The 14,461-nt window shown below is 37.4% G+C and overlaps 1 protein-coding gene across 5 annotated transcripts in view; it reads right to left on the bottom strand.

The window, feature by feature from the left end:
- The window catches only part of PARN (poly(A)-specific ribonuclease), a 58,578-nt gene that overhangs the window by 41,755 nt on the left and 2,362 nt on the right, over positions 1–14,461 (bottom strand). For 3 of the 5 annotated variants that reach the window (XM_065644561.1, XM_065644562.1, XM_065644565.1), the window contains exons 4-16: positions 13,380–13,447; positions 13,204–13,285; positions 12,380–12,440; positions 11,893–12,058; positions 11,595–11,660; positions 10,789–10,827; positions 8,860–8,902; positions 8,117–8,197; positions 6,071–6,127; positions 4,958–5,035; positions 3,737–3,780; positions 3,218–3,260; positions 1,382–1,457 (exon numbers count right to left, since the gene is read on the bottom strand). In XM_065644561.1, coding sequence (XP_065500633.1) covers positions 1,382–1,457; positions 3,218–3,260; positions 3,737–3,780; positions 4,958–5,035; positions 6,071–6,127; positions 8,117–8,197; positions 8,860–8,902; positions 10,789–10,827; positions 11,595–11,660; positions 11,893–12,058; positions 12,380–12,440; positions 13,204–13,285; positions 13,380–13,447 — 904 coding nt within the window. The remainder of the gene's footprint in view (positions 1–1,381; positions 1,458–3,217; positions 3,261–3,736; positions 3,781–4,957; positions 5,036–6,070; positions 6,128–8,116; positions 8,198–8,859; positions 8,903–10,788; positions 10,828–11,594; positions 11,661–11,892; positions 12,059–12,379; positions 12,441–13,203; positions 13,286–13,379; positions 13,448–14,461) is intronic. The other 2 variants (XM_065644563.1, XM_065644564.1) reach the window with 1 other exon arrangement.

Raw genomic sequence — 14,461 nt, 5'->3', positions numbered from 1 at the left:
TCCATTTAATTTATTGCATTCTATTACAGCAAAAGAAGCTAAACCAGGATTTAAAACAGCAATACAGAAATACCAGCATAACTTACACAATGGAAATACGTAAGCATATATACTTATATTTTGTAAAAAGAAACTTGAATCCAAATTTTTTACATAAAACTAGAGTAGCAAAACATCAGGCCTTTTTTCAGATGAGCCTTTGTAATATATTATTTCAAAAATAAAGTTGTCTGAGATTCAGACAACATTAAGCTACACTGGCTGAGCTGAAAAGGGCAATTCTTGGTGCTTAATGCTTTGTTTGTCTGTTTAATAGATAAACACCCAAAGGAAAACATAAATGAACACTTAATTAAGTATTCTAGTATTTTAAAACATGCTTTGCTTTGGATGTTTTGAACCACATTAATCATCTCTGATTAAATACCAACACCTCTGAGTTGGTTAACTGTTATGATCATATTTTGCTCAAGAAAAAAAAAAAAAGGTAAAATTATTCTTTTATATTGCATCAGCAAAAAATAGTACCTGACAGCTACCAAATTATGTTACATCCTGAGAAGAGTCACTAAAAGGTCTGCATGCAATTACTGTCCCCTCCATGTGCATGGTACCACTACGGTCAAAGCACCAACAGCCCCTGCTCATTGTCCAAGAAAGCTGTAGATGATCCACCTTATTATCTCTCCTGTTACTACAGCTTAAGTGCATCTGCTTTGCACATTCGCCAATATGAAAAGTATCACTCAACTCGGTTTTGATGAATCATTGAGACTTCCCCTTCCAACACACTCTACTGTCCAGTATTGCCCCCCGCTTTTCTAAATTAGCAGCTTAAGAAAAATTCCAGAACCTTGAGACAAACTTACCCTTTGACTAAATATCCTTCCATTCACCCCAAAGCAAAGCAAGCCCTAAAAGAACTCGAATAATTTCTAGAACACACATGACTAGACACTACTGTGTAAGCTTGCTTGGTTTTGTTTGTCCAGGTTCCTGTCAGAGTTCTCTGGCTTTGTTCTGAAGGACAATAATAACCAAATGAAACAGTTTTACAACAAATGCAAGTCACTCATCAAAAACCAAGCTAAAAACAAAATGCCATCATTGGCAGATGAGAAAACTGCTGTTTACTGAACGCATGCATTTTTCTATTACCTGAAAAAAAAAAAGTGGAAGGATTCCCACTGACTTCCACCAATAGTTCTAAACACAACTGCACTATGTGTATATTGCCCATTTTTAAAGTCCCTTTCATCAGAACACTAAATATTAACAGGGGAATTTACATTTAGACCAAGAACAAAAATAACCAAAACACTTTCTTTCCTCTGAAAGAGGAAAACACTTTAGAAATAAGATCATTTTGATATATCCTTACCAACTTTAGGAGGGCTGAATGGAACCTCTTTTAAACGCTTTTCCAGTTCTGCAAGGGATGTATTATTAATGATCTCCTGCAAGAAAATACACCATTAACTGCCAATGCCAAGCACTTTTTCCCTGGAAACCGAAATCAAATAGGGTAAAATGAGCATTTATTGCTGCCACCTTGTGTTCTCTAAGGATTTATATATTGCTTCATTCCGAACTAACACACCAGAGAAGTCTGTCGAGCCAAGTTTTAAAAAGTTAACTTGCCTTCCCTACAACATATCTGTAAGTCATAAGCATTTATTAATGCTTTTCAGAATTCTTGGTGACAAATTATGCCAAAGTAATATTTCTATGTGAATCTGGTTCCACGCATGGTACATGTGGCAGAGGAAAAGGCAGCACTCACAGCAAGGAAAAATACCCTAAATATTGAACTATAATGGTTGAAGGCATTTAAGGTGAGTATTGAAGTGTGCTTGCTGAACGGACGTTCTTGAATAGTTTTAAGTGTAAATACTGCTGATTTAAAGTAATAAAAAGGCAGCAATAAAAGCCTGGCAATCAGAAAGCTGCTCCTACACTTGAGATTAGCAGAGTTGCATTACCGAATCCGTATGTGCATATATAAAATCCCTCAAAATATACACAGATTATTAATTTCTTCAAACCAAACTTCTTGAATAATCAAATACACTTTTAAAATCAGTACAATGAAAAAAAAAACCAAACAACAACCAACCACCAACATGCAGAATCAATAGCAAAAGAAAAACAAAAAATGTCACACAATCTTTCTTAAAGTTGCCTGAAATTTTGAGGACCAAATTTCCTTGGGTTCTAAATCAAGACAGCTCTTTACAGTTATCATCAAGTCTGCGGTCTGAAAAGTTATCGAGAACTCAGTACAATGAACAAGCTCAAACGATGCATTATATCGCCATCTCAAAGCACCGTTCGATAACCATAGCCTAAAACCCAAGCACCTTCTGTAAAAAATTACAAATATCAACCTAACTGCACCAAACATAAAACTTGTGAAGGATTATTAGCTTTCGGAATACAAAAGCCTCTATTCTTACTACAGTACTATGCAAGACAAACCTGAAAATATCTACTAAGTACATTTTAATGAGATCTTCTGTTACGCAAAGTTCTAAAGTCAGAGAGGTGCACACAGACAGATGCTGCTTCGTCAGCATGTCTTTTATTCATTCATTCCAAAGGCACACAGGAAAGCAAGAGAGTACGATCACTGATCTCAACGCTTCTTTGGAAGAACAGAACGCATGTTACAAGAGGTTTCAAGAGAAACCTGTTGTGTTTTTTCCTGCTGACTCCGCACTGAACAGCAGGCCACAACAGAACCTAAGGATGATGTTCAAGCATCTTTTCCTAGACGAATCTAAGTCAGCATTCACAGTATTCTAACGGTCTGACTCTACAAGCAGCTTCCAGGTCCTATTTCTTCATGAATAACACTTTTTTTTTCCTCCTGAGGAGACATGCAGTCTTGTGATAATTTAAAAGACCAAAAAAAAAATCCGCTAATCACATTTTAAGTAGTAAAAACTGAGAAACTGTACACATTTTGGAATTCAAAGCTGCTAAGTTACCTTAAAACTGCAACAAAAATAAAAATCACTTGTTCAAAACTAAACCCTTGTATTCTAAAAATTTTGTAAGTTCAGATAAGGGGTTAAGAAAAATCATTCTTTTACAAAAAAGGAACATCACAGAAAACACTGTTAGATATTTTTCTCTAAAAAAATTAATTTGTTTCAATACGCACTTCATGCAAACTTCTATCTTCAAATCATTCTATAATATTATATGACTTTACCTTAAAAGGTTGCGTACTTGCCATCAGTTTAGTATCCAATAGCCTAGAAACAAAGATCTAAATAAGTCGAAATGCAAGAATGTCCATTTTGCCAAATCCTCAAAAATGTTTTAGTGTATCAGCTGGGAAAAGCAGTTTCACCCTACCAAAAAATTGCTCTCAGATCTTAGAGCAGCCAAAACACTCCTCGGCTTTGTTCCACATGAAAAAGGACAGCAACTAAGCAATAGCAAGAGATGCAAACAATAAGTAGTAAATAAATTTCATTCCAAATGTAGTGCAGATTCAAAACATCATGCCAAAAACAAGAGCAGCAAGGCTGCATCTTTTGCCAAGAAGCAGAACAATAGCATTGCTCGTCTGAAAAAGAGACGCTACAGAACACTCTGAAAACCATAATTATCTAACTTGTTTCTAATTTTATTTCCAGTAACAGTGAGGTTACAGGGCTAGGACAAACAATATCAGCTTGCTAAAACAATATTAAAACAGTTGAAACCATTTGAACTAAGAACTTACCGGGGAAAGACACATGATGTTAGTTCCTTGAACTCACTGAGGTCCTAATTTAACAAGAAACCAGAAGATAAAATCCAAGTAAGTTAACTGTTTATCAGTCTCGAGATGATAGAATAGCAGTAGCTATATTTATCCAATCAGCCTCTAAAAATCTGACACAGCAACTCAGTTCTCACCTCATAAGAGATGTATTTGTCAGCATTACCATAAATACCACCTGCAGTTACACAGAACTACAGACTAATTATTTCTGATAGGTCTGTGATGTGTAAGAGAAGTGGTCTAGCACTTCCAACTCCCTATCCCGTTATATAACCTAAACTACCTCTAATTCCAGCTGCGTTAACAGTTTTTCCTACACGTTCCCAGCATTTAAGGTGCCAAAGGAATATAAGCAGTCCAGGTGGACAGTTGACTGACTACAGGCTCAGATCGTCCAGGTGTCAGAAGTAGCGGCACAACAGACAACTGCTGACATTCCAACGCTGTCCGAACAGGTCCCTAACTTCTTTCTCCCATTTTGTATTCAGGCCTTTCCCGTAACACCCACAAACCCATGAGGATTGCAGGTAATATAGCCATCATGCGGGCCATCCTTCCAATGAGACCTTTGGCTTCTTCAGACAACGTCCTCAGTGCCAAATCATTGCTTAGTTTAACTTAATTGTTAGACTATTGCAGTCATGAACTGTCAGAGTGCCCTACTAGGGTCAGGTAAGTATGCTCATTCAGACATTCCACCTCTTCACCCCAATGACCAACATCCTGCTACGAAATTTCTTATCATTCATATCATCAATTGTACTATATTATACGAAAACATGTATTCCCACTTTGTTAATTACAAGGGGAAAAACGCCACACAATAATGCTGAAGCTCCAAACCAGTATCTTAACAAGTCAGTCAGTTAAATTTATCTGCCATTATCCACGCGGGTTCTGAAGGACCAACAGACATGAGCAGAAACCACAATTCAGTCCTGACATTTACACCGAACACTTTAAAAATGTAAAGGAGAAGAATTCAATCCAACTAAGCTTTCTATGCAAAGAAAATAAGGCAGTAGCCCAGAAGTAACAAGTGTTCTTTCTAAAATACTTTTCTGTTGCTCTTAATAGACTGTCCTAGGCTTCCATTCACAAGAGAGTTTCGAGATAGGACTAAAGACAAATACATTAAGGCATTTATTTCATCATCTGAACACTCAGAAGATTACTTACATCAGGTAGGGGACAATAGAACTGGTGTATGGTATGCATAACATCCAGGAGCATGTTGTGCCCAATAACAAGCTTGCCCTGTGAACAGAACATGAAACGTTAGTTACACTTCCACCGGGGCACGGCGAGGGCAGGGTGAGGAAAGTTCCCGTCCCGGAGGTGAGCAGAGGGCAGTGGGGAACAAACACAGACCAAAGCTCCCCACTTGCTCCCTGCCTGCCCCACAGACTCCTCCACTCTCTCCAAGCAGCCGCTCATTTTTCCTCTGCTCCCAACCACTCATCACAGCTTCAGCAGCAGCTTGAAATGTTGAGAAGACGCACTAGAACAGCTACTGACAGCTCGGTACCCAAATGTAACCTATTTCAGATTGAAGTCAAGTGATTTCTCAGTCTGCTACCTTTTATTTTACAATTTGTACAAGAACTCACAATAAATTCTTTATGGTTATAATAAACAAAGGGCATGACACAGCATTTCACAGTGCAGAACCTTTCATGCCAGGTGTTGTACAACCAAGTGCCTCCTTGAAATAGACAATACATTTTTTAAATGTTAACTTTGATTCATTTGACATGACAATCTTTTCTGCTTCCCTGCACCCTCCATTCTCTAAAGAAAACAATACACACACTTTTTTTTTTTCCTCCTCTAATCAGCAGACTATAACAAGTACCTGAAAATAATTGAGCTGAAGGGGACAACATCAAACTATAGCCTATTTCAAACTGTGTAAGTACAAGAGAACCAAATGCTCTTCTCTCATTAAGCCTTTAACTGCTAGGAAAAAAAACCAAACAAACACACAAAAACAACCCTTTTGGGACAGAGATGAAAAGTCCTCAAAGCTTAGTTACTTAAGAGAACCTTGTTAAGACCCCTAAGAAATTGGTATTGTTGACTCTTACAGATAACGAGGCTGTTCATGTCATTATTTTAAGAGTTTACTTATCATACTCCATCATCGTAAAACGTGAAGCAACATCAACAACAAAAAGCCGCTTCAACCTGTATTTCATCTTCTCTTCCAAAATCTAACAGCAAAAGAATTCTTTCTTTAAATTATATTTCTTTCTTATAACCAATGCTACATTAAAAATCATTTTAACTTACAGAATTAGCAATGGCATGAATGACTCTGGAAAATCCTACTGCATCATTCAGTTCTTCCTGTAAGCAAAGATTCTGACATTAGTGAAATATAAATACAAATACTGTCGAAACTGTACCTGCAAACTGGCAGACACCCCAGTTAGGCTCAAACTGTTTCTCAGACATAACCAAGAACAGACCACAGAGGAAATGTCAATATTTTGAAGATACAGGAGGTCAAAGCAGGGTCCTGCTGACAGAATTCCAGTTTTATAAGTAGCTCTAGCTCACTGTAAAGCAGGTCAAGTTGCAGGCTACTGTGCTAGGTTGGCCAAAAGTCAAACAGTCACCCTGCCTTTTGCTCACTACCCTTTCCTGGAGAACAGGCAGGAAAAAAAGACTTGTGGGTCAATATAATGACAGCTTAGTAAGAAAAGTAAAAGCTGTGAGCACGAGCAAAGCAAAAAGAGGAATTCATTCCCCACTTCCCATGTGCAGCCACCTCCTCAATGTGCTTAAAGGCTCCTTGGGAAGATGAACTCCAGAACAGCTCTCCCAACCTCCTGCCCACCCCCCAGTCTATTTGTTTTTAGGAGAGGGTGGAAGAGAGACATTGTGCAAGCCCTGCCCAGCAGCAGCCAACACACTGGGATGGTATCGACACTATTTTAGCCACAAATGCAAAGCACAGGAACATCTGGGCTGCTGTGAGGAAAGTGAACCTGACTGCAACCAGACCAACACAGCTGTCAGTACGTCTTCAACAGTGCTCAGCAGCTATTAGACTGCAAACCGCTCCAGAAGATATTAAGGTACATAACTTCAGCCACATTTTACACATAAATTGTCATAAGATGCAATAAGTTGAATCCTGACTGTTATTTCTATTAAATCGGATTGTATTTTTATGCTAACGTTGAGATTGGGGAAGAAACATTCTTCACTGTTTATATAAACAAAAATAAGAAGAAATATTATACAACTACAATATTATATAACAGCAGTTACACATTTTAAACTAACTCAGATTTGGTTGGGGAGATCTGACTACAGCATGTATTTTAGTTTCACTTAAAGAATTTTTTAACAGATTTTTCTTCGTCAGGTCTAGAGAAGTAATTTCTGTCTTGCATTATTTGTCTTTATTCAACCAGAAGGGAAATTAGTTCAGCTCTGAATGCCACTAGTCAGAGCGAATAAGATTCCTTCACAAAAATCTACTGTAGTAATAAATTGTCCCTAACTTGCCTTTTGGAAAAAGAGATGCCACATTAATTGAGGTCTTTGTTGGCTATCTCCTTGCTTCTCAAGAGGCGTTCTGCAGGCACGTATGATTTGCTGCACCCAAGTTGACTTTATCTTGAAACACGTAAGCACAAATCCCAAGAGCGGGATCAAGAATTCCCACAATTCACATCTTACGGCTTCCCGAAACTTGGGTCAGGCTCAGCAAGCAAAAATACCAAGTCCCATAAACAACGCTGAGAGTGCCTGAACACACCACACATGACCCTCCAGTCGACTTGTTAGTACAGTATTCATGTGTAGCGTGTCCCTAACAAGAAAAGTCAAAGACCTATTAATTGTACCAGACATTTTAACTCAGACAAGCGAGTTTTGTAACAGAGTGCTACTCCAAGGACAGCTTGTGAATCCAAATAACGTGAAAACTTGCTCGACAATTTCTGCAAGACTTTTTGCAATGCCTATTGTTATACGGCACTAATAAATGCAACCAGCTGATGTTTCCTATTACTAGGCCATGCTTCTCTGAGAGAGCAGGTTCATACAATGAGGAATTCACTGCTTCAGGATATTGGTTAAGTACTCTACAATTACTCCTTCTTTAACATTTATGTAGAGTGTCTTGCAATCGTTCTTGCTCTATTGCAAAGCCTAAGTTAGCTGGTAGAATTTGTAGGATAAATTTCAGACAACGGTCACAGCCAAACAACAGGGAATTACTCCCAAAGCCTATGGCACAATTTTGCAGAGCTGATTGCAATCTCCAGTCATGGATTCTCCCCCTCCCTCTTTCAAGTAAACTAATGAAATGGAGCTTTTTACCTGTTCTTTTTCTTGTTTCTGCTGTTCTCTTCTTTTTCGTTCTTCTTCATTAACTTTGCTAATAACAATGTATCTCTCCTTCTAAAATCAAAAAGGTATAGTTTGAGGAATGACTCTGAGAAGTTCATATTTAAGACCACTGCAAGTTTCTGTAAATTTACATTGTAAAGAAAATTAAGTCATACCGCAACAGCAGCTACCCGGCAACATGACTTGTTTCTATTGTAAGCACCACTTTATCACCCACTCCCAAAACCCTCCTTTAGAAAGCTCTATTAGATCCATCCAAACCTAACTTTTATTAAATCCACTTTTTACTTCTGAGGAAAGGTTATCAGTGTTTCCTTGTAAATAATTGATTGCAAATACCTTTTGAAGCAGAGATTTGTGCTGGGAGGTGAGGATACAGCAGGTAATGCCACTATTCTTCCTCTAAGATCAAGATCTACCTTTCACCAAGAGACTTACTTTCCACCGATACTGAATGTCAGATCCACTATATTTTAAAATACCCTTTAGTATCCTTTAAAAAAAAATATTAAGCCACACAAATATATGCTTACACTTCATATGTTGGTCAGATTTCATGTTTAGAAACTAGTACATTGTATTCTGTTTAAATTTTTTGCATTTTTCATAACGAAGCTCAGGTTAGATCTAAAACTTAGGAGAGTTGGTAAAATCGAGAAATACAATTTCCTTTAAACAGAACAAATGTTACAGGCAGCAACATGACTAGTTACCTTATCCGACTCGAGAGTTTCAACGTGGATACCTTTTGGATATCTGCATCAAAACAAATGAAAAGTAAATACAAGTAGTTATTAATTTGACATTTAGCATATTGAAGCCACAACAGTGGCTAGGTAATTTCACATCTCAATATTACTAGGAGTCTTAAGTGCAAAAGAACTATTAAAAGCTCCTTTTTAATTTAAAATGATGGAAAATTTGAAGCAGTAGTCTAGTTAAATTGGCCTCCTTACGCTACCTAATGGCAACTAGCACTAAAATGTGTTTTCTTATGCAGTTTCCCATCCTATTGCTATGGAACACATAACTTTAAATTTTAGTAATATTAAGCAAACATCATATAGATATTTCATCCACAATCTATAATCTCTGTGTTCAAAAAAAACGAAACACAGGTGAGAAAGCTCTCATTTACTTGCAGCCACAAGACAGTTTCTTTGGTGACTGCGTGCCTTTTAAGTCTCTTATTTTATGATTTATAAACAACCCTAAACTTCCTGCTAACAGTACGTTCTAATAGGAAATATTAATACAAATGTTGTTACCTCCCCTACAGGGTTGCATCGCTCCACCACCATCACATTACCAAGGTGCCACCATACCCAGAGCCACAGAGCATCCTACTGACACCAAGGTCAGAGAATATTCTCCTTCACTGCTTAACAAGTGGATATTAATCTGATCTTCCTATTAAAATAAACTAACCACAATTATATAACCACCACAGAGCCAGCATGTTTGCTTTGCCTGGCTACTACTGAAACTAGTACTAGAGAACACATACTATAAGAAGAGAACTATTGTGCCCTCTCCACTCTGACTCCTCACACGGTTTGGAACCCAGACCTCACTTTCAAGTTGTTTCACATCACAGACCTTGGATACACCAAAACAGAACACTTAAATGAAGAAAACGACCTGCAAAGAGTTCAGGACACAAGGGCAAGCAATAACCGCACTGTTTTCTCCATGCTAACTTCACAACTTTGCTTCCCCTCCCCAGTCTACACTGTACGCACATGAAGCAACGCAGCTGAATGTTAAAAAAATACAATTCACAAATACACTCTTCTGTCCACTGAGAGAAGACACAAGAATCAGTGTCAGACAAACATAATACTGTGTGTTAGTGGAAGCTACAGATATTCTATCGATATATTAAAAAACCCACACAGAAAAATTCTTGAGAACACGTTTCCGTTTTTCAGCTTAGTTCTCAAGCTCACTTCTTGAGATTCCATTTTAAAGGGAGAAGCTTTATTTTATTCACTTCCAGCATAAGTAACAACGTGCCAGATATTGTTGTAACACTGAATTCACTAACTGTACAAAAAAAGATTTCCATTCTGTTTTCCACATTTCACTAGTGCAGTCAGAACAATGAAACTCTCATCTGTACAGCCTTACAGCTTCTCCTAAGGCCTTAAGGGATGTGTTTAGGCAAAGATAAGGGATAAAGTAAGCCAAGAAAGGAGACCAGAATCACTGCTAGAATTAGGATTTTTAAGCCATCAGAAATGCTTATCCCTGGCATCTAACAGAAAACTATACACACACCAGTACCTACCATAGAACTGGTAGTTTTTCAAGTAAAGCCCACAATCTGCATAAGCACGTGCACTTTCTGTTCACTAAAAACCCTGTCAGGCTGAGTTTGTTACATAATCCTAGGCTGTGCTGTTCTATTCACAGTATTTAGATAAGACTGGTTAAGTAAATACGAAGCTTTAAAATGTTCAAACGAATCATCACAAACCAGTCTAACACAATTTATCTTCATATCATTATAAAAGTATTCTCTTAAAGGAAAAATATAGTCTAAATCAATCACCTCTGAGGTTAAATAGATCAAATCTTACCCAGATTTCTTATCAGAATTACTAACAATACACAGTAAGGCAGCATTACCAATAACTTACTTCCAGCTCAGAGTCTGATAAATTAATTTCCTCTGAAATCTAAAATCAAAAGACAGTTGTGTTACTAATACTCCTCTTACATAAGTGTTTCAAAGCAATAGCGTTCAGTTAAAACCAGCTCTACGTTCATTTGTAGAACGATTTTAAAAGCAGAAGTCACTGCTACCAGAACCTAAGGGCTCTGAGGGGTTTTACCGAATACTGATGTTCAGTTGCCAAGTGCTAAAGGCATTTACACTATTCTGTGCAGTTACCCACATATCTTCTCATAAGCAAATATTCTGTAGCCATGATTATTGAATATAGACACAGTGATGTTACCTTACCCCCAGCTTCACAATGTTCTAGTATTTCTAATTTTTTTTAATTATTATTTTTGAAATAACCACGCTCTCCAAACATCTGGACTCCAAAGTTAAATAGACTTTGGGAAGGAAACCCACTAAAAACAGTTTCAATACACAGCGTCAACTGCAAATAACCGATAGCTGGATAGATTTGAGAAATTTGTTTATAAAACGCATATCCAGGGCTTATGGAACAATAGCAAAAGGAAGCTCACATGTGCAAGACACTTCTAGGCTACACTGAAATATGTTGTCGCCACGTGCAGAAGTTATGGCTCATAAAGCAGAGCACGACATCCATATAAATTACCACATTTTCTCATCCTTCAGAGACCACTCAAATGTAGTTTTTTCTACACTTAACCTCAGTAAAGATCATCATCTTCTTCCTTGTCACTCCCTTAATTCTATGTGGCCAAAATAAATAATTTTTTAGAAGATGTAATTTCAGAAACTGACCCTGTACATGGTTCCAGTTCCAAACTTTCACTTTCTTCATTCTTTAATAAGTCTTCAATCTGCTCCCTGGAAGAAAGAGATGATTTGCTTCTATATCTGCTATTTTGTTTTTACAATGTTTAGAGCTCTCCCCAAAAGACAACACCACTTCATAACAAACAAAAAGATAATTATGGCACAACTAGTGAACTAATAAAAATAGCTTAGCTACTAAAAATAGCTTTGACACACGAACATGTATCTGTTGTTTACGTTTTCGTTTCAACATCTTCAGAGGATATTAAACGATTTTACTTACACCACTTTCTCAATGAATTTCTTCTGATCTTCAGGAATTGTTACAGGACACTTTGTGGCATTAGGAGAAATGTATGACAGAGATCCTGCGCCATTGGCCTGAGAACGTTTTTCATCGAGCTGTTCCCTTAGCTGTCTTTCTTCCTCCTGATTTAAATATGGAATTCCTAATTAAAAAAAAAAAAAACACCTCATCATAATTAGAGACAAATTAGGGATACATGATTTAGCAAAGACTTATTACTAACCAAGCACTTGCCTGTGTCACACCCCTGAAGGCTCAAAATGCCCCTTTCAGGGCATGATTTTTTTGGAAATGGAGTAACTACCAGCACAATTGTAAATTAGATAAGAGCAATTCTAAGTACTACATTATGTATTAAGAGAGTATCATGAACAGCTGCCTTTTTCTTTTTTCATTTTCTACAAAGAAAGTCGTCATCATAAATTTTGCAGACATTGAAAGAAAGAAAACCAAAACAACTCACCAGTGCGAAAAACTTTATTAAAATCAAATCCTTGGTTTGCTAAAAAATCTATACTTGAACTCTGCAACAAATGAAAATAGCTTTACAATTGGCACAAGTATCTGTGGCATAAAAATATCAATTCAGTTATTTTTATACTTTTTAAGAAATTATACTAAGTCCAAAATCAAGCACAACCAAGTTTGTGACCCTAAAGAAGCCACAGCAAGTTTAGGCTATGCTACTTTTAGAATTTATTTTCAACTTGCATAAAGTAAAAGAACAATAAATACACTAAAGGGATAAAGATGAAAGAACGAGCTATGTGGAGAGTGGAAACTACAGAAAGCAAAATGTGGTTCAGGAGAACAAATCCGAGACCAAAAAATGCTGGCAATAGTCTGAGAAGCGGTGAAAGTGAGATAAGCAGAGGATGAAAGAGAAAAAAGCAAGGGAGCAAGAAGTCAGACAAGAAAGGAACCAGAAAAAAAACCAGAATCATCTTGACGGGTTTGGAACATTATCTCAGATTCCAGAAACCACACAATGTAAGGTGTAACGAGCTGAAAACTGAAGTCAAAGATATTCCCTTAAAGCTCATTTTTAGGGATTGCTCTTAGCTTTCTTCTATAAAAAAAACCAAAACCCAAAACCAAACCCAAACCCACAAACAAACAAAAAACCCAAACGACAACAAAACTTAAGTTTATTTGCCTTTTAAGCTGTTAAAAGAAGCAACCACTTCTCCCTCTACAATGATGCAGAGGTTTTCCTGGTAGTATTTTTTAGAAGGCTGCTGCAGGTATACTTTAACCAAACAAAATCAAACTTGTTTTTCTACTCACCTGACAGACAAACTTGACATCTGGTGAACTTCTGTTAAAGGGTTTTGGGAAAATATAGAAATTAAATGACTTCATTATATACCTGTGAAAAAGATGAGTTTCATGTCAACTCAGCTTATCAATATTACTTCATAAATTCCTCAATTAAGAAAACAAGGAATAAGAGAATAACATACTTTTCTTCTGTGTGATCATATTTAAAAGTGCAAAGGCCAAACTGAAAGAGCAAAAAATCCATGGAATGCTGGAAAGAAAAGGAAAATTTTGCATGAGAATAAAAATCATACAAATGTAAAGACAACTGGGGTGCATCCACAATAAATATGATTTCTTCCCATTTCAAAATTAGGCACATCCGAATCTTCTTAACCAACGATGTTCTGTTGGTAATTTTGAAGTGAATACACCAGAGTTTTTCAGCTAGTTTTCATCCCCATTTAATCATCTTACTATTGCCCAAGGATGATTTGTAGTATGCATTTCCATTCCCTAAAAGACAAGAACCGAGGCAAGTCCCATCTCCCTCCACCCATTGCTCGCACAAGAGATGCTGCACCCAGAGCAGCTGTCAGTCTCCTCCTCGTCACTCATTTACGTTCCTCGGTGGGGGAGCAGGCCGTGCAGGACACAGCCTGCATACGGTTTTCAAATACACACAACAATACATCAAATATTCTTCTAATCCACATGGCTAACGGTGGATAATGAGACAGAAGTACTAGCACAGTCACTAGGCACTTCATCATCATGTCCTCTCATATTTCACAACTGTTGGATCAATATTGGAAAGGTTTTCAACAGCACTGCCAGTATATGAGAAAATAAACAAGCATTGTGGTCTCATTGAAAGACTCATTCCTCCTGAGGGCCAAACATCCATTTTAAATGCAAAGAACACATTGGATTATTCAATTTTATCACAGGGAAAAAACAACGGGTGGCAACAGGACATCCAAAATTAGTCCTCTTCCCTTATCTTTGAGTATAAAGATTAAAACCAACAATATTCAAGTTAATTTATTAGCTGGTAAATATTAAGTTTTACGAAGGTGACGACAAAGAATTTGGAACTGGATTCTGACACACCAGAAGTCACAATGGACAACAGAGACTGTGCCTGCAGAGCCGGAATTGTCAGCTACCCTGAAGCTGTCAAACGCTCTATCCAGCCAGGTGAGCAGAATACGGCATCATTTGGCTTCTGGGATGCTCTTCAGAGACTGGTCTGTACTTCTTACTGTCACCTTTAGTGTTGGGG

This window comes from Caloenas nicobarica, chromosome 14 (genome assembly GCF_036013445.1).
Source record: "Caloenas nicobarica isolate bCalNic1 chromosome 14, bCalNic1.hap1, whole genome shotgun sequence".
NCBI classification, from domain to species: domain Eukaryota; kingdom Metazoa; phylum Chordata; class Aves; order Columbiformes; family Columbidae; genus Caloenas; species Caloenas nicobarica.
Note: the sequence above shows the minus strand (reverse complement) of the source record. Positions and strands in the feature narration are given on the sequence as shown.